This window comes from Misgurnus anguillicaudatus, chromosome 21 (assembly GCF_027580225.2).
Source record: "Misgurnus anguillicaudatus chromosome 21, ASM2758022v2, whole genome shotgun sequence".
NCBI lineage: Eukaryota > Metazoa > Chordata > Actinopteri > Cypriniformes > Cobitidae > Misgurnus > Misgurnus anguillicaudatus.
Genome location: NC_073357.2, coordinates 61799079 through 61817787, shown reverse-complemented (window position 1 = coordinate 61817787; position 18709 = coordinate 61799079). Strand labels below are relative to the sequence as shown.

The 18709-nt window shown below is 37.1% G+C and overlaps 2 protein-coding genes across 6 annotated transcripts in view; one reads left to right on the top strand and one right to left on the bottom strand.

Annotated features, from left to right (window-relative positions):
- The first annotated feature begins 6195 nt into the window (after positions 1–6195).
- LOC129453537 (fucolectin-4) lies at positions 6196–13365 on the top strand. Its single transcript, XM_055217820.2, has 5 exons — positions 6196–7688; positions 7780–7919; positions 8598–8680; positions 11218–11317; positions 12043–13365. The coding sequence occupies exons 1-5, from the start codon at positions 7522–7524 to the stop codon at positions 12066–12068; spliced, it is 516 nt and encodes a 171-aa protein (XP_055073795.2). The 5' UTR covers positions 6196–7521; the 3' UTR covers positions 12069–13365.
- A 228-nt stretch (positions 13366–13593) lies between these two features.
- Positions 13594–18709, bottom strand: part of cacnb2a (calcium channel, voltage-dependent, beta 2a) — a 58570-nt gene continuing 53454 nt past the window's right edge. For all 5 annotated transcript variants that reach the window (XM_055217701.2, XM_055217721.2, XM_055217715.2 and 2 more), the window contains one exon: positions 13594–14774. In XM_055217701.2, coding sequence (XP_055073676.2) covers positions 14268–14774 — 507 coding nt within the window. In that variant the 3' untranslated portion in view covers positions 13594–14267. The remainder of the gene's footprint in view (positions 14775–18709) is intronic.

Sequence of the window (18709 nt, the reverse complement as noted above, 5' to 3'; positions counted from 1 at the left end):
AAAGTAAAAGTAAAAGTCTCCCAAAATAAAAGTACTTGAGTAAAGTACAGATACGCGAAAAAACTACTTAAGTACAGTAACGAATTACATTTACTTCGTTACTGTCCACCACTGGTTATATATATATATAGTTATATGTAAAAAAAATTATGCGCGCCGGGGGCAGCTAGATATTTGAATATATTCAAATACATTGTATGATATTTGATATCCGTTCAAATTTGACAGCCCTATATCCCACCCCCCAACATACACACACAGAAAAACATTACCTGTTGCGCAGAGAGAGAGGAGAGAGAGAGAGAGAGAGCCTTCACGGGTGAAAATCGCTTCATCAGATTAATTATATTAACACGCAGCATTTTCATGTCAAAATCAAGTAATTTATTTGATTACTAATTACTGAAAAAAGTAACGCCGTTATTCCCACCACTGGTTATCATAAACAAAATGCACACAGATTATTAGAAAACTTCAGACGTTTCAAAGAAAAAAACCTAACAAGTGCCTGCGTGAAAAGGGCTATGTGCTTGATTTGACCCCGCGCTGCTCAGAGTGATTCTCGCATTAATTTGATGTCATTTACCAGTCGGTCTGCATTGCCAAATGAGTTAAATCAGGTGTTTTAAAGGGATACTCCATCGTTTTGTCATATTAAACTATGTTATTACATACCTCTATCATCTTAGTGTGTTTACTTAAGCACTGTGGCGCGCGGCGACACTTTGGTAACACTTAGCTTAGCTCAGTTCATTCAATGGTACCAAACAGAGATGAAGTTAGAAATGACCAAACACATCATTTAAAACGAGTAGTTATACAATCAAATATGGTGGCACAAAATAAAACCTGGCGCTTTTCTAAAAAGGGTAACTATAATGTATGGTGGAATAGCACTTTTGGGAGTAATTCGACTCGGCGCAGTAAAAAGTCACACCTGAAAAATCCGCTCCCCTTCTCACTCTTATTATGAGAGTTTTACTGCGCCGAGTGGAAGTACTCCCAAAAGTGCCATTCTGCCATACATTATTGTTACCCTTTTTAACACACTTTTAAAAGCCCCACGTTTTATTTTGTGCCACCATATTTGATCGCAGTAGCGGAGTGGCCATCGGGAGAGTCGGGACATTTCCCGGTGGGCCGGTAGTGTTTTGAGGCTGCGAGGGCCGGTCTTATACATTCAAGTTATAAAGCAACCCCGTCTGGCGGCCTGATGTGCGGCCGCTTCCCGCTGGTCAAACTGTGCAGCCTCTTTGCTCAACACAGTATATGAAAGTGCTCAACCTGTTCGGCAGGTCCAACCTTGTCTAGGATTTTTTTTAAATATAGGGGGATCAGTGAACGGCCCCTCCCCAAATGGCATAGCCTGTCTGTGGCCGGCCTTTGATGTAAAAGCCACTGAATACCTGCATGCAGTACATATGCGGTCGGATCCATCAAGCGGATAGACTATTTGATAGACTGTGGATTAAGGATGTTTAAAATCTCTAGCCTGGTGGTCAGGACATGAATGGATCAAATCAGCACATTTGTCATTAATAGAAATCAATTTTGGACTTAATAAAGAGGTTGACTGGTAAAAGGTAATTGATGTATTTTGAAAATACATATATTTTAATGTATTTAAATACAAATCACACTTGGTTTTTCCCAAAAGCTTTCAAATACACAAAAGTCTGCATTCGTACCTGATTTGATTTGTAAATGACAGCTGATGTTATGCAAATTTTTCCTAGAGGTCAAATACTTTCATGAAACTATCAGTGAGTTTGTGAGGAGGGAGGAAACTGAAATCCAAGCAGACAAAGTGATAAGTGACTGAGATAAATCTTCATATCTATATTCACACAGGTATGTTATCATCATAATAATCCATAAGATAAAGATCTCTCTCTCTCTCTCTCTCTCTCTCTCTCTCTCTCTCTCAATCATATTTCTTTTGTTCAGTTATCTCTCTCTGTTATCTGTTTAATGATCTTTAAACATTCAGAGATGGAGAAACTCATTCATCTGATTTTACTTTCTGGTGAGTACAGCTAACACATGAGAAGACACAAGATAATCATTTCAAAACACTACCAAGTTAAAGAATAAAATACTTTTGTGTTCATCTTAATTTAAATTACTTTAAAAAATCATTGTTAAAATTGTTTATTTTTGTTTTAACAGTTCTTGTTTCCATTCCGGGTAGTTTTGAAGGTAACCTTTTCATATTTGACACACAAATGAATCAGGTGCATCTTAATTTAAATTGAATTTTGTTATTGAGTTTTTAAATAATCATTCATCATTGCGTTCAGTCATTTAAGAAGACTTCCACTGAGAGTTTATTGAATTTTTTTGTGAATGCTATGTTTTTATTATTATTTGATAAATATTGATTTCTTGAAACTTATCGAATCATTCAAAAACATTCATGATTTGAATCATCAGTCAAAATTGCTCTTCGGTATGTTAAAAACTTTAAATATTAGAAGAACTTCATACATTGTTTATGAAAAGTTCATATTAAACGTATGTCATAAAGATTGTCAAGTTTGTCATGAAGTATCAAACTGATCAACTGTCTTTGATGATTTATTTTTTAGATAATTTAGCACTTGGAGGAAAAGTTACACAGTCATCCACATATTCCACCTTTGTAGCTCAAAATGCTATAGATGGTTTAAGATATGGATCAGGTGAAGCTGCACACTGCGCAGTTACTGGATATGAATTGAGTCCATGGTGGAGATTGGATCTCTTGGATTATTATGTGATTAGTACAGTCATCATCACTGCTAGATCAGATGTTTATTTTGATCAAACCAATGGAGCAGAGATTCGCATTGGAAACTCCACTGAAAACAATGGAAACAACAATCCCATGTAAAGTTATTCATGACATCAGTTTATAGATATCATTTTAAACACTTCTAGAGATTAACTGATTATCTCTCATTCTAGATGTGCTGTAACTTCAGGTTTTCAACTTGGTCAAACTATCAGTTACTCATGTGGTGTAATGGTGGGACGTTATATAAATCTGGTCATGACTGGACGTACATCTAATCTCGCTCTCTGTGAGGTTGAGGTCTATGATACAGGTGATTTCTCACACCTCATTTTGCACTGAGGAACAGAGGTGGGTAGAGTACAAGTACTTATACAAAAAATTACTCAAGAAAAGTAACAATCTAATTCGTATTTTTTAATATAAGAGTAAAAAAGTATTAGATGAAAAAATAATCAAATAGTTAGTTACTAGTTCCTTTTCAAGCAGTCATGGAGATGTTACATTGTGACAGACGAATTGGGAACTCGCTTAGAGAGACCAATCTACTTCAAGAAGCTACTAAAATGCCAATGACCTTGGCATGCATGTATTTGCATCTGCCGGTGCCGCCCACCGGCTGAGTATTAATGAGAGCCAGGTGTGATACCAAATCAGCTTTTTCGCTTCAAAAGCCTGCAGTTAAGCTGCATTTGAGAAGCCTCCTGCTCTACGGAAGTACACTGGTTGGACAAGCAGTTGGTTGGACAAGCAGTTCCACAGCGGACGTTTGCAGTTTCCACCTCTTTCTTTTGGTTTTTCCTGAGTTGAGTGTGTGCGTTGCCTCTCCTCTGTGTGCATCATCAACGAGCATTTAGAGAGTGTTTTTTCTAAAAGAGCAACGCAAGTTGAATTTGTGTCTTTTTAAAGACAGCCATTCTCTCGTGTCGCAGAGCTTTGCGTCTTTTTATAGATGGCATTTCGACCGTGTGGTTCTGGGTGCGCAAATACATTGGACCCAAGGACGGTCACGATCTCTGTCTCTCGGCTTGGGCCGATGCGGCGTTCGTAGGGGGTTTGTGCTCTCACTGCGAGAGTATGACCCTCGTGAATCTGCGGAGGTGAGTTTCGTTCCTTTGAGAACGTCTCCCCTCTTCTTCTGGTGTGGGCACCGCCAGGGTGCGGGTGTTAAGCCCAGAAGGACGACCTCCGCATCACGGTGCTGAACCAGTCGGCTGGTTCCTCCACTGGCTCTCAGCATTGTCATCCACAGCCGGCAGAGGTGCCGATGTAGTCGGTGAGCCCGTGTTCTATGGCACCCTCTGTATCTGTTGGTCCTCCTTTGGATTCTTTGGTATCTGTCGCTGCATCGGAGGGGGGTGTCTGTCTCCGATCATGATTCAGATCTGCTCCCACCTTTGAGTCAGGCAGCGCAGCCCAAGTTTGATCCGGAGATAGCAACCATGCTCGCTCGGGCGGTGGAGACGGTAGGGCTGGAGTGGTCTCAACCCCCTCTTCCCAGAACGTCCCGCCTAGATGATTGATATTGGGAGCTGCTCGGGCTTCAACCCTCACCTCTCCCATTGACGGGGCAGCTAAGGGCTACACTGGGATCCCGAGAGTGGACCGTGCGGTCGCTATGCAGCTGTGTCTGGCCACCGCTTCCTCCTGGAGGAACCGGCCAACCCTTCCCTCACGTGCCTGTAAGCAGTCATCTGGTCTCACGGCTGCTGCGTATCAGGCATGTTGGGAAGCGGCCTTGGCCATTCATGCGATGACAATGCTGCAGGTCCATCAAGCAACATTTTTGAGGGATCTGTATGAGGGAGGTCACGACCGGGTGCCATTAAAGACCTACGGGTGTCCACTTAGCGCTCCGTATGACTAAGGTGACTGCTCAGGCAGTCGGGCATGCAATGTCCACCTTGGTGGTCCAAGAACGGCATCTCTGGCTGTGCTTGGGGGACATGAAGGACCTTGATAAGAACAAGTTCCTGAATGCTCCGGTTTCCCAGGCCGGCCTCATCGGTGAGTCAGTAGAGAACTTTGCCCAGCGGTTCTCGGCCACTCAAAAGCAGACTGAGGAGATTGCACAGATCATGCCTCGCTGGAAGAAAGTTGCCCCAGGTTTGTCAACATCGACTCCTCAGTCTGCTTCTTGCCAAGGACGTCCTGCAGTGGCCGCCTTCGTTCCCCACCTCGGACTACATCACGGCGACGCAAGCGATCTAGTTGTCAGCAGCCCGCCCCGCCTACTCAGCCCGCCGCTTGTGAAGGTAAAAGAAGTCCAAGCAGCCCTGAGACGGGCGACATGGAGATAGAGGGAATCACTCTTCAGGAGGTGGTGATCGCACCACTCCCTCCCCCGGAGGAGGGCCGGGTGGAGAATCTTTTGTTTCAGTTTGTTTCTGTTCTGAAACACCCACAAAAACTCACAAAAAGAGTGCATTCCCCTTTATTCTCCAGAGAACCAACAGATAATGTGCTGTCACAACCATAGAGTTTTATATAAAATACATATATTACTGTCTACAGTGTAATATTAAAAGAAAAGGCGTCTCATAATGAATGTAGCGTATATCAAGATTATTTAATCAGTGTTACAACACAATGTATATATATATTCTTATCTTGTAAATGGATTTAAATAATAAATGATTGTCACGTCACGTAGCAACAGAGACGATTGAGATCTCCTTAACGTCTTTCAAGTTTTACATATCAAATGTATCACAGCAAACAGCACAGACTTCTAGTCACAAACACACGCACACGTTCACATTCTAGCTTATCTCAACAAATGGCTTATAATAGCTCACTCTTGGCACTCTAGGCCACTCCTTTCGAACCTTTGCAGTTTCTCACTATAAAAACGCTAACCCTGTTAGCATTGGCCTCTTTTAAGAGGATAGGGGACCTCCATGCATTTTCAGTTGACGTTTCATGCCATCAGTTTGGACCTGCTGTCAGTTTGCTAGTTTACTATTGTGGGTTGTGGAACAATAGTGTCAGGCCTTCTGCAGTAAACCCCTTTTTCCGTCTCCTTAGTTGATTCGGGAGGATTATGCAGACACTGGAAGGGTCAGCTTCAGTGGCGCTTTGGTAGGGATTTCCAATTTGTCAGTCACGACATGATGTCGTAGTGACTGACTGAAAGGGAACATCTCGGTTACGGATGTAACCCTCGTTCCCTGAGGGAAGGAAATGGAGATGCCACGTCCCGTCGCCACAGTTTGCTGTTCCACTGCTGAGTTAAGCCGGGCACTGATGCTTGGCTTTCTCAGCGAAAATAGCTGATTTGGTATTGCACCTGCCTCTTGTTAAATACTCCACTGGCGGGGCGATGCCGGCAGATGCAAATACCTGCATGCCAAGTTCATTGGCGTTTTAGTAGCTTCTCAAAGTAGATTGGTCTCTCTAAGCGAGTTCCCAATTGGTAGATCACAACATGACGTCTCCGTTCCCTTCCTTCAGAGAACGAGGGTTACCGAGACGTTACTTCTAATCAGATAGAGAAGAAGCGTAAAAACACAAAATTTCAGACTACTTGGAGAGTTTTCACAAAAAAGATTGTGTGTGTTTAAAGTGTGTCTGTTTGTTATTATGTATGAATAGGTTATTTTCAATGCCATTAAAGTGCGATTGCTGAACTAAATAACATAGGAGCTTGATAAAAATGCTAATTTTAGAATTTCATATGGATTTAATCTGTTTTTGCAAATCAACTCTACATTTATTATAATATATAATAGATGCTCCTTTAAAAACATACCTTTTTCTTTTATTTTTATAAGTATATACATTTTTTTGAAAGGATTTAATTAAAATACAATCCCGTTTTTATTTGTATGTAATTTCTACATGTGTATAAATGCAAGATGTCACATTATGCTAATCAGTTTGTTTAGTTTTGTGAGGAAATGATATGGAAATGTACAGATGTGAATGCCTGTTGTTTGTAAGGTTTACAGGATGTGTCACTGCTTGCACAAGTGCGCATATGACAAAAACAACTTGGACAATGTGTGAAATAGTATTAAAATATGGTAAAAGTGCCCATAGTTCCCAAATGACCATTAATAGTGTTCAAATCACTGTGACACTTTCCACTACATGTTTTTTCAGGTTGGAGCTTGGATTCCTGTACGCTGAGATGTCGGTTCGTTTGGTGCACACAGCGTGAATCGCATTATGAAACTTTTCTTTTTCACCACTTGAAGTGAAAACATAAAGCGAACTTGAGGCCACGCGTGATCTGCCTCCAATAACTCGCACATGCTACGGCCATCTGCTTTCATCTACACGCGCTAAAAAGGATGATGCGTAGCCACCTCTAGCAACACACGCAGCCTCTCCAACGTCTCGCGAGACTTTCGAACATGCTATATAGACTTTTTTACATATATATTTATATTCATTAATTATTACCATTTGACAGTAGCGTTGTAGTAACGCCACCAAATTTAGCGAAGTAAAAGTACAGTGTTTTCATTAGAAATGCCCTTGAGTAAGAGTAAAATACTCATTTTTAAATATACTCTAAAAAGAACTTGTACTCAAGTAAATGTAACTAAGTAAATGTAATTCTGAGGAAATATACTTGATTTGATCAAACTTTTGAAACTATTGAATTGAATGAATCATTAAGACTGACTGATCTGCTGTCTTTGATCACATTTGTAGAGAATTTGGCTTTCAGTGGAACAGTTATACAGTCATCCACATATTGGGTAGCTCAAAATGCCATAGATGGTCAAGCTGCAAACTGCATGCTTACAGTATATCAAAGTGACCCATGGTGGAGGTTGGATCTTCAGAATAAATATGATATTGGCACAGTAATCATCTCTGTTAGATCAGACCGTTATGATCTAGCCAATGGAGCAGAGATTCGCATTGGAAACTCCCTGGAAAACAATGGAAACAACAATCCCATGTAAAGTTATTCATAAAATCAGTTTAACAAAAACGTACTTATTTAAACACATTGATGTAGAGATTGATAAATTGATTTTCTCTTTTTCTAGATGTGCTGTAACTTCTGGATTTCTATCTGGTCAAACTCTCAGTTACTCGTGTAATGGGATGGAGGGACGCTATGTGAATGTGGTCAGGACTGGACTTGTGGATTATCTCTCTCTATGTGAAGTTGAGATCTATGGAAAACGTAATTTCTTAAACCAAAGTTTTTTATATTTTGGTAGAGTTGGGAAATTTGAGATTCTGTAAATTGCTGATTGAATAGGTGTGATAATGATGACTCCAAAGCTTTAAAATTAAGATTCATGTGTACTTTATTAGACTGTTAAAAAGATTAGGTGGCTCAACAAAAAGTAAGTAACCTGATTGCCTCAAAATTTCGAGTTAATTCAACTTAAAAATATTAGTTTACTCAAAAAGGTTGTGTAAAAAATGTTGGGTTAGCTAAAACTGTTAAAGTGGCCATTTTCCTTGTATTTTCAAAGCTTTGTGTTTACACAAAAACTAGTCAAAAACTCGTATATTGACGTCATTCAAGCGGGAAGTAGAGGGCAGATTTGAAAAGGGAATTCTGTTAAAGAAAATCTATCGTTTGGCATTGAACTTTGAGCTTTATAAGTTTGCAGGTATTATTTATGTTCTAACAGCAACATTACACACTAACTAAAGTTTGAAAATAGGACCACGAGAAACATGCGCTTTACACTTACACATTATTAGTTTAGTCTTCAGTAATACCTCTTGTGCTCATTATTGAACTTTCTTTCTGCTCTGATTTTTTTTTTTGATCACTTGTAATATTTTTCTCAAATATCAGTATTTTTGTTTGTATATGATTGTTGAGATTGTGTTTTCTGTGATTCAGGTCATATGAAAAAACAACTTTTGAGACTGAAATTGGTCTCCAGTGTAAATGCAGCGGCTGTGAGTGATCAAATCCTCAAGCAGGTTCGAAAAAGATCTTTAAAAATAAGTAAATGTTATTTAAAGGGGTAATGAACTCTGTGGTTAACTTTTTTAAAAAATTTTTTATTTTATAATAAAAGTGTACTTGTAATATTGTTAATGTTTATTAATATTAACAGCCGATCAAGTATATCTGGCATCAGATTTTTTGTTCTCCCGTGATAATGACACTCTTTAAATATTTTGCGTGCGAACACGTTGTGTCTCTCACGATGAGTCCGGTGTGCATTCGCATGCTCTCTGTATCTTGATGAATTGGGTACGATGCAAAATCTGAGTCGATCGAAATACGGCTGTGATCAGATGCAGTTAGCGCTAAAGCTCATGTGCAGTTTCAAGTCTGCCTCCGGTTTCTATGGCGATAACAAGTTGGCACATACACTCTAAAAAAGTTGCTGTAATTTTGCAGCTGGTTGCCAGTAACTTACTGTAAAAGATAAAGTCAAAAAATGTTTCATGTTCATTTAACTTTGAACAAAATGTTGCCAGTAAATAACATAAATGTAAAATCTACAATAAGTTACTGGCAGCTAGTTGCCAGTAATACCCATTAATACTATAATTTCTACAGACATTTTTTACAGTGTAGGTTAGCGCTGATATGACACTACATCCTTATAAAAATAAACAGTCCTTCTGGACCCTTCAGAAGCCCTGTAAAGATGCTCATTTTCCATAACCAGCAGCATTTGTCTGTTATCACAATCTTACTGTTATTATAATCTTATCATGATTGTAAACAACTACTTTCTTTAGAAGAGTTTTATCAGATTTATAATAGACAGATCAGCTAAATAAACTCCAAATAAACTCGACCCCCTTAAGGCGTACCATGGGAGGAGCGAATCACGCGGCACCACAACACAAAAATCATTATCCCACTATCTCTGGATAACTTATGATTCACTACATGTTCATGTCGTTTACATTATATGCACTAAAAACACAGACATTTGATGACTTACAGCCTGCGACTTATTACCCGGTTGGGACTTTTCAACAAAATCCAGCATTAAACAAATAAATACGCAGAACTCTACTTCTATATAAGATAAACAAACTACATCCATTGTTTTCATAATATTGGGTTCTTTGGGAAACCGTTTTAAGTTGCAATACTTGCAGGATGTATTAATGATATCAAGAATTGTTATACACTCACCTAAAGGATTATTAGGAACACAATACTAATACTGTATTTGACCCTCTTTCGCAACATTTTGTTCAAAGTTAAATGAACATGAAATTTTTTTAGACTTTATCTTCTACAGTAAGTTACTGGCAACCAGCTGCAAAATTACAGCAAATTTTTTGCAGTGTGGCTCATATTGATAGGATAGCATCTTGCAGTTGATGTAGATTTGTGGGATGCACATCTAGGGCACGAAGCTCCCGTTCCACCACATTCCAAAGATGCTCTATTGGGTTTAAATCTGGTGACTGTGGGGGCCATTTTAGTACAGTGAACTCATTGTTATGTTCAAGAAACCAATTTGAAATGATTCGAGCTTTGTGTCAGAAACAATGCTCAGGTAGGCAGTGGCATTTAAATGATGCCCAATTGGCACTAAGGGGCCTGAAGTGTGCCAAGAAAACATTCCCCACCCGTTACACCGCCACCAGCCTGCACAGTGGTAACAAGGCATGATGGATCCATGTTCTCATTCTGTTTACGCCAAATTCTGACTCTATCATCTGAATGTCTCAAAAGAAACCGAGACTCATCAGACCAGGCAACATTTTTCCAGTCTTCAACTGTCCAATTTTGGTGAGCTCGTGCAAATTGTAGCTTCTTTTTCCTATTTGTAGTGGAGATGAGTGGTACCCGGTGGGGTCTTTTGCTGTTGTAGCTCATCCGCCTCAAGGTTGTGCGTGTTGTGGCTTCACAAATGCTTTGCTGCATACCTCGGTTGTAATGAGTGGTAATTTCAGTCAAAGTTGCTTTTCTATCAGCTTGAATCAGTCGGCTCATTCTCCTCTGACCTCTAGGGATTTTCACTCACAGGACTGCCGCATACTGGATGTTTTTCCCTTTTCACTCCATTCTTTGTAAACCCTAGAAATGGTTGTGCATGAAAATCCCAGTAACTGAGCAGATTGTGAAATACTCAGACTGGCCCGTCTGGCACCAACAACCATGCCACGCTAAAAATTACTTAAATTACCTTTCTTTCCCATTCTGACATTCAGTTTGGAGTTCAGGAGATTGTCTTGACCAGGACCACACCCCAAAATGCATTGAAGCAACTGACATGTGATTGGTTGATTAGATAATTGCATAAATGAGAAATTGAACAGGTGTAATCCTTTAGGTGAGTGTATGTTAAAAGGTCAAGGCAAATTTAATTCCTTAGTTCATGATGACCTGTTTAAGAAAGAAGCCACATATGGCAGTGTTTCATTTTGTGCAATTGCATCTCTGTAAATCATTTAGAAACTGATGACATCAGATATGAGAGAAAAAGAATTGACAGTATGTTTTATGTAAGTGATTCAATGTGTTTATTGATGTATTTTAGCTGCAGTCTGCTCTGTCTCTACACATCTCTGATTTTAAACTGTCCTGGAAACAACTTCCTTATAAAGAGAAGGTGAAGGTGAAACAACAGAAGAACACAGGCAAGTACATAAAGCTTTAAAACATGTTTTGTTTTTTCCCGGCTTTTTATTACAATGAGAATAAAAATATTCAAATGCAAGAAGATGCAAAATAGAAGTCAATGTGTACTCATGTTCTGTTTGAGAAGTTTTACTTTACATTTGATCATTTCATTTTTGCACCTGAAAATTACAGGTAGACCAACCAAAAGTCTTGTATTGTATTTACTTGTGATTTTGTTTGTAATTTAATTATTTGTTCGGATTTTATTACTAACTGTTTACTTTAACAATACTTGAAACATATCTGATAGAGGCTAATAATTTTTGGTGTCATTACCTTATTTATTGAGTTTCTAGGGGTCCAAGATAGTTGTAGGGCTAGTGACCTTTATGCCAGGGTAAATAATACAGTATGCGCTAGTGGGAAAAAATTGAGGATCAACTTTAAAAAAAAACTATTGACAACATTTCTGCCAAATTCTTATTTAAAAATAATGACAAAATGACAATGGTGTTCCCAAATGTATGCACCTGTCTAATTTCGTTTTGATACATATTAAACATTTTCTGTTAATCCAATAAACCTCACTTCACTGCTGAAATATTGACTGGTAGATTAAAATAAAATTACTGATCCAAACACCCAAATAGTTATAAATGAAAATCATGGAAATTGTCTACAAGAAAGGATATATAAAATAAATGCATACTTTAATTACTTAATCTTTATATTTCATCCACAGGTTCTTGTGCTAAGATACTTACCTGAGAGATACAGATGATGTCTTTTTATTGACTTATTTACAGTACATTATTGTTCTTGCTGTGTTTCATTTGAAGTGTCTAGCTGAAATGTAACATGTTTAAACTTGACTGTGAATATGACTGTGGATAGGTTTAAATCACATACAATACGCACTTTATTTACTAGTAGGATGAATTAAATTACACAATATATTATGTCATGAAATGATTTTATATAATAGACACAATCAGTCAAACCTACTCTGTACTTTTATATATTTAGCAAACCAATGGACATCCTTACATTTATTTTCAGATAAATTGTTAACGTACAGTACACATAACTAATAATCACCATAGATTTTATTTAGACCTCGGTGTAAATTGTTCTCTCTTCTATAATATATCAATAATATAATACAAGACTTGCTATAAATCTGATGGAGAGCCATGAATGTCAGTGTCTGAACGACTCATCCACTTGTGTATGATTTACATCTAATCATTATAAAATTACTAATATATTTTGGAAAAATGAATATGTTTCACTACAGATGACTTGTATTGCATATTATGTAAATGAGTTACCATCATTGTAATTGTAACTGCGGTCATACTGGACATGATGTGTTTTTGTCCCTCCAATGTGCCTCTCTGTCCCTCAATTCTATCATCATTCGTGTTGAAAACATATTTCTTCGCTTTTTGCTCATGCATGAAGCTGTTATTTTAGTTTTATTCTGTAAAAACAAAGACTTGTTAATGTTTAATGTTCATTTAACTTTGCCATTAAATTAACATACAACTACAGTAAGTTACTTGCAAACAGCTGTATGTCGCTCTTCCTCTTTATATGGACTGTTTCCCTCACACAGCATAATAAATAATGACTAGTAAATGTACAAAAATGACATTTATATATCCTAATTGTGTATCCAGCCAAACAACAATCCAGCAAACTGTAAGTAACATATGTCATTTAAATACTATTTTGCAACTGGTAATGAACCGGTCATTTGTTTTGAATATGAGTTGTGATCACTTTAGTGACTGGTGACTAAAACCTGCCACTTCTTTGCTTCCAAAACATGATTTTATTTCATAATGATGGTTGCTCTGAGCACAACAAACAGTGGATGATGTGAGTCGTATTGTTTTTTATCCACTTATAACTTTAATATTTGGTATGTCCACCTTTTGCAGCAATAACAGCAGCAAAAATCAGCCCTCATCCCCATAAAAAAGGTCAATACTGTACCTATAGACCTGAAGACAGCTCACTAAGTGTTTGAAGCCGAGCTAATACGGTATGTATGGATCGACTTGTGTGTCATAGACTGTACATTACGCAGTCCTTTAAAACACCTAGAAGAATAATGTGAAGAACGTGTCAATGATCCATTACAGAGGTCAGTAATCATGTGTATGAGAAACAAAATTGACATAAGAATAATGCCTTTATAACATGACTGAATTTCAATGAATGATTAAAGAGATTAAGTTAAACTATTTGAATTTAGGGGGTGAAATGAAATTTCAAGAAATTCATATTGCTGTTTGTGACAATTTTAATAATAATACATTTAATGTTATGAAAATAAATTACTGCTGCTATACATCTCATCTTAACATTTACATATTAATAATCAGTGTTCAATTAATAACTATCATCAATTGATAAATATCAATACATTTAAAGTTTCTACGTGGTGGAAAAGGTCAATCAAAAGTCATTTCTGACCCTGGACCATAAAACCAGTCATAAGTCGCACTTACCAGTCATATTTGTAGCAATAGCCGAAAATACATTGTATGGGTCAAAATTATCGATATTTTAAATGCCAAAAATCATTATTAGGTAAAGAATAAGTTCCATTGTAAATTTTCTACCGTGAATATATATATATAAAAAAATCATTAGTAATATGTGTTCTCAATATTTTGATTTTTTTGCTCCCTCAGATTTTAGATTTTCAAATATAGTCCTATCCTAACAAACCATACATCAATGGAAAGCATATTATTCGACTTTCAAAATCTCAATTTCAAAAAAATTACCCTTATGACCAGGATGGTCCAGGGCCACATTTAATTTGTTTTGTGGGGCAATGCCAAATCCCAAATACTAATTTAGCCTACTCAAATCTAATTAACAGAATGAATTTAAAGTGTTCATTTTGTTCAACCCTGTTACGTGTCACAGTTGTATTCTTGTGAGTTTGTGTCACTGTTCTATGTAATGCTCATTTGTCCACTCCGTCTCATCTCGTCTCCTGTCCCTCATACGCTCATGTTCTCGTTGTGATCTCTGTTGTCCTCTATGTCTGCTGTTCTTCTCGTTGTGGTCGAATTCTTTCTCTTTGTCTCCGCGATGATGATGATGGTGATGATGATGGCGATTGGTTTGAAGCTCCTCCTCCTCTGTTTGATGAGGTTCATTGCTCTCCACCGTCTCTTGTCGAGAAAGCGTCCACGTGGTCCGGCGGTGATGATGGCGGTGATGATTGTGACGTTCAGTTCGTGTGGATGAAGAGCAATGATGGATGTGTTGTGTCCTCCATTCGCTCTGTGCAGGTTGCTGCTCTGTGTTGTTTTGAGGTTCCTCTATGTTGTCATCTGGACTTTCTAAACTTCCTGATTTCTGAGTCTGGTGATGATGATGATGATGGTGGTGGTGGTCTTCATGTAAACCCCTCCTGTCATTCAGCGGTCTCTGATCTCCCCCTGCATCCTGGTTCAGCAACATAAGAATGATAAAATAATGAATCAATAAATGTGGGAACGTGATTGCAAGCCTTGTTTTTGTTAAGCTTAATTAAATGCTGCAAATGACAGACATTTCTAATTGCATTGACTTCATTATGGATTAAGACCTTTTGTTAGCTTTCTGGACTGGCAACAGTTCATGGTTAAAATAGTAAAAACAGATTCACATTTAAAATATAGCTGCAATAACGGGGTCAAGCCAACAGGGGCACAAAAGGAAATAAAGTTGAGTTTGGGAAAGCAGTTAGGAAAGTCATTATTAGGCCTCATTTTCCAACGATATATGCAAAAATTGCCAGTTTTTTTTTTTTAAATCTGACGGATAGGAAGAAGGTCTTAAAATTAAAAATGGCTGACACCCAAAATGGCAGAACAAAATCTCTTTAGATTCAGGGAAAGTAACCAGATCACTCTCATGACTTATTTGCAGTAGATATAAGCAAAAATAAACACCTTTTTTATATCTCATGACCACTGGGTGGCACTGATTACATGACTCTGATTACATGTACCAAGTGTCGTGTGAATACGTGGAAGTTCATTGAAGACACAGACTTAAATCGGTTTGGCCAATCACCACAAATTGTATACCTTTTTTTGCTGTGAGTGCTTCTAGATGCTACAAACCAATTTTTGTGCAAATCGGGCAAAAACTGTAGGAGGAGTTTGAAAAAGTATGGTTTTCAAATATTTCAAAATGGCAGAATGAAAAACATTTAGTAGCCTATTGTTTGACTTGGTATGCATGAATAAGTCCACGATCATGATTTTAGACTTATATTGGCAGTAGATATCAGCAAAAATAGCCATTTTTCATATCTCGACACCACAAGGTGATGCTGTGACAAAAAAGATACAGCCTTAAATCTGTTTTTGCGTGCTCTGCGCCAAATTTGTTACCAGGATATACAAAAACGGATAAGCCAATCAACACAAATTCCATAACTTTTTGCCATGGGTGTCTTTAGATTCTAAATACCCATTTTCACACAAATTGGACAACATCTCTAGGAGTATGAAAAAGAATTTTTTTTGTTAAATTCAAAATGGCGGAGAATTTGTCATGACGGAAAAAGACATCATAGCGTGCGGAACAATCGAGCCAAGGATTCAGAGGAAAAATTATTTTGTTTCTACAACCTGCGCATCAGAAGTTATAAGCAAAAACGTAAGTGAAATTTTGGACTTTTGGTGGCGCTATTGAGTTTGACAGAGACTCCAAATTTGGTGTGGAAACATTTCACTGCAAAAAATGACTTTCTTAGTATTTTTGTCTTCTTTTAAGTAAAAAATATCTAAAAATTCTTAAATCAAGATTTTCTTGATGAGCAAAATGACATAGGAAAATAGTTTTTAGACAAAAAAATATATGAAGAGTTTGGTTCCAAAACGCGATAAACGCCATTTTTGAAAAAAATGAGTTACTGCCAAAATCAGTATTATATCAGGTCAGTAGTTAAAAGTAAATTCTTAATTTTACGCAAAATCCAATATCCGCCGTGTTATTCTGTCATCTTTTCTCCCTTTTTTCCCAAAATGCGATAAACGCCACTCCTCCTTTTTTACAGAACGCAATAAATCCATTCCTGATATTACAGCCCACCAGTCACGCAATGTAAACAAACAATGGCGGACGCGCTGAGTCCACGGAGTCCTAGTTTTCATCATCTACTTTGTACTACGTGATCAACAAACAAAACAAAATAATACTTTAATTGCATTGATAAACCTGTGATGGTTTTCTGTGACGGGAAAGAAACGTAAGCCATCAGCATCTAATATTTTCCCTGAGAGGCACTCGGGAGACGGGTGCTTGTTCTCCCAACAGCATCAAGCTTCTCATGCTAACACATTGACCCCAGAGGATCTTATGAAAAACTTTCCATTATTTTACTCAAAGTCAACGAAAATCGAGCAGGACTAAAAACATTTTACAGCTGATCGCTGTGAAAGACGTTAAGCGAGGACGTCAAGTAACCGCAATGACAGTGATCTTAATATGACAAAGTAAGTGTTTTGATTAATGACATTAATGTTTATATTTTTAATTAGTGTGTACAACTAGTCAACTAAATGAATATAACATGGCAAAGATGAGTGCACATTTATATAGGCTATTGATTCAATAGATTTATAGCATTTTGAATAAAAACTTGTCATCGATTTATTGCATTTTGTGGAAAAAATAATCCGTTTTTATAATAAATCTTTGAAAATCAACTTATGGATTTGAATTTTTTATGTTTTTATAACCTAAAGATGCTATGTGAAAGTTTGTAACAGAAAATAGTTGTTTTCATCTTGTCACTTTCTTGGTATAGAAAACACGTTTTTACCAAAATTTGTCAAAATGGATTTATTGCGTTTTGGAACCAAACTCTTCATATATATAAAATTTAAGTGAATTAGTGCTTAAAACTTTTTTTCTTAAAATAAATTTACTTTTTTCATAAACACTTAATTCAGAAAAATTTTCTTATTCCATTTGCAGATTTTTTTTTCTTGTTTTAAGCACAAATTCGCTTAAATTTTATATTTTTTGTCTACAAACTCGACATATTTTCCTTGGGTCATTTTGCTCATCAAAGAAATTACATCTTAATTTCAAGAATTTTTAGATATTTTTAGTGAAAACAAGACAAAAACACTAAGTAAGAAAGTAATGAACGAAATGAGCGAGTGCACTGCTAAAAATATTTATAAGAAAAAAATTTGTTAGTATTTTTGTCTTGTTATCAGTAAAAATATCTAAAAATTAAGATGCTTTTTCTTATTAAAATAAGTCTAGTTTTTAGACAAAAAATATCAAATTTAAGTGATTTTGTGCATAAAACAAGCACAAAAATCTGCCAATGGGGTGAGTAAAAAAATCTTGATCGTTTTTTTTAAACACTAAATTCAAGAAAAATATATTGATATTTTTATTGAAAACAAGGCAAAAATACTAAGTAAGTCAGTCATTATTATATCACACATATGTCTGGTTTATTTTACTCCATGCAACCTTCTTTAATGTCTACATCCAGACACTAACAATAGATATATACAATATACAGATAATATAAACATATAACATAAACACTTAAGTAATGAAAACAACCCGTCTAAATCAGCACCTGATCACTTACGGTACGTTTATAACTCTTAAAGCTAATCCCATCTGAAAAAGTGGAATATATTAAATGCATTACTGTAAAAACACCAAACACACACAATGCTCAGTTTACACCACACAGATCACTGCAATTCACTACAAAACACACAAATCTTATAATGTCATACAGTGCATTTTAAAGCTAAAGTATTTCTGAAGTGCAAGTTTGTTCAAGTCTCACCGTGACTGATGTTATTCATCTGTAAGAGGATCAGACTCATTGGTCTGATAAGCAGTAATGTTACAGAGGGATAAGCACATCAGTTTTATTACACACAGACACTGTTAGAATCACAACATTGGGCTCTATCTTACACCCGGCGCAATGCAGCGCAATGCGCGACGCAAGTGTCTTTCGCTAGTTTCCACCCTAATTTTCACGTTTAGCGCCGCGTTGTTTAAATAGCAAATGCATTTGCGCCCCCTTTGCGCCCATGGGCGTTCTGGTCTGAAAAACGAGGTGTGTTCAGGCGCATTGTTGGCGCGTTGCTATTTTGAGGCAACTAAAATAGACTACGCAGTATGTTTTATGTTATTTAAAGAGCGCATTAATATGCGCCTATAAACGGGAGGACAACGCGGGTTTGCTTATCACAAAGTACATAAATGCGCAGCAGCACAAAAATGCTTTTAAATATGAAAGATTAAAGGATTGAATTTAAGAGATTATTATTGAGTCTCTTGGACATATTCATAAATGAGGACTGATTATGAGACGTTAGAAGGCACAAAGAGCTGCTTTACCT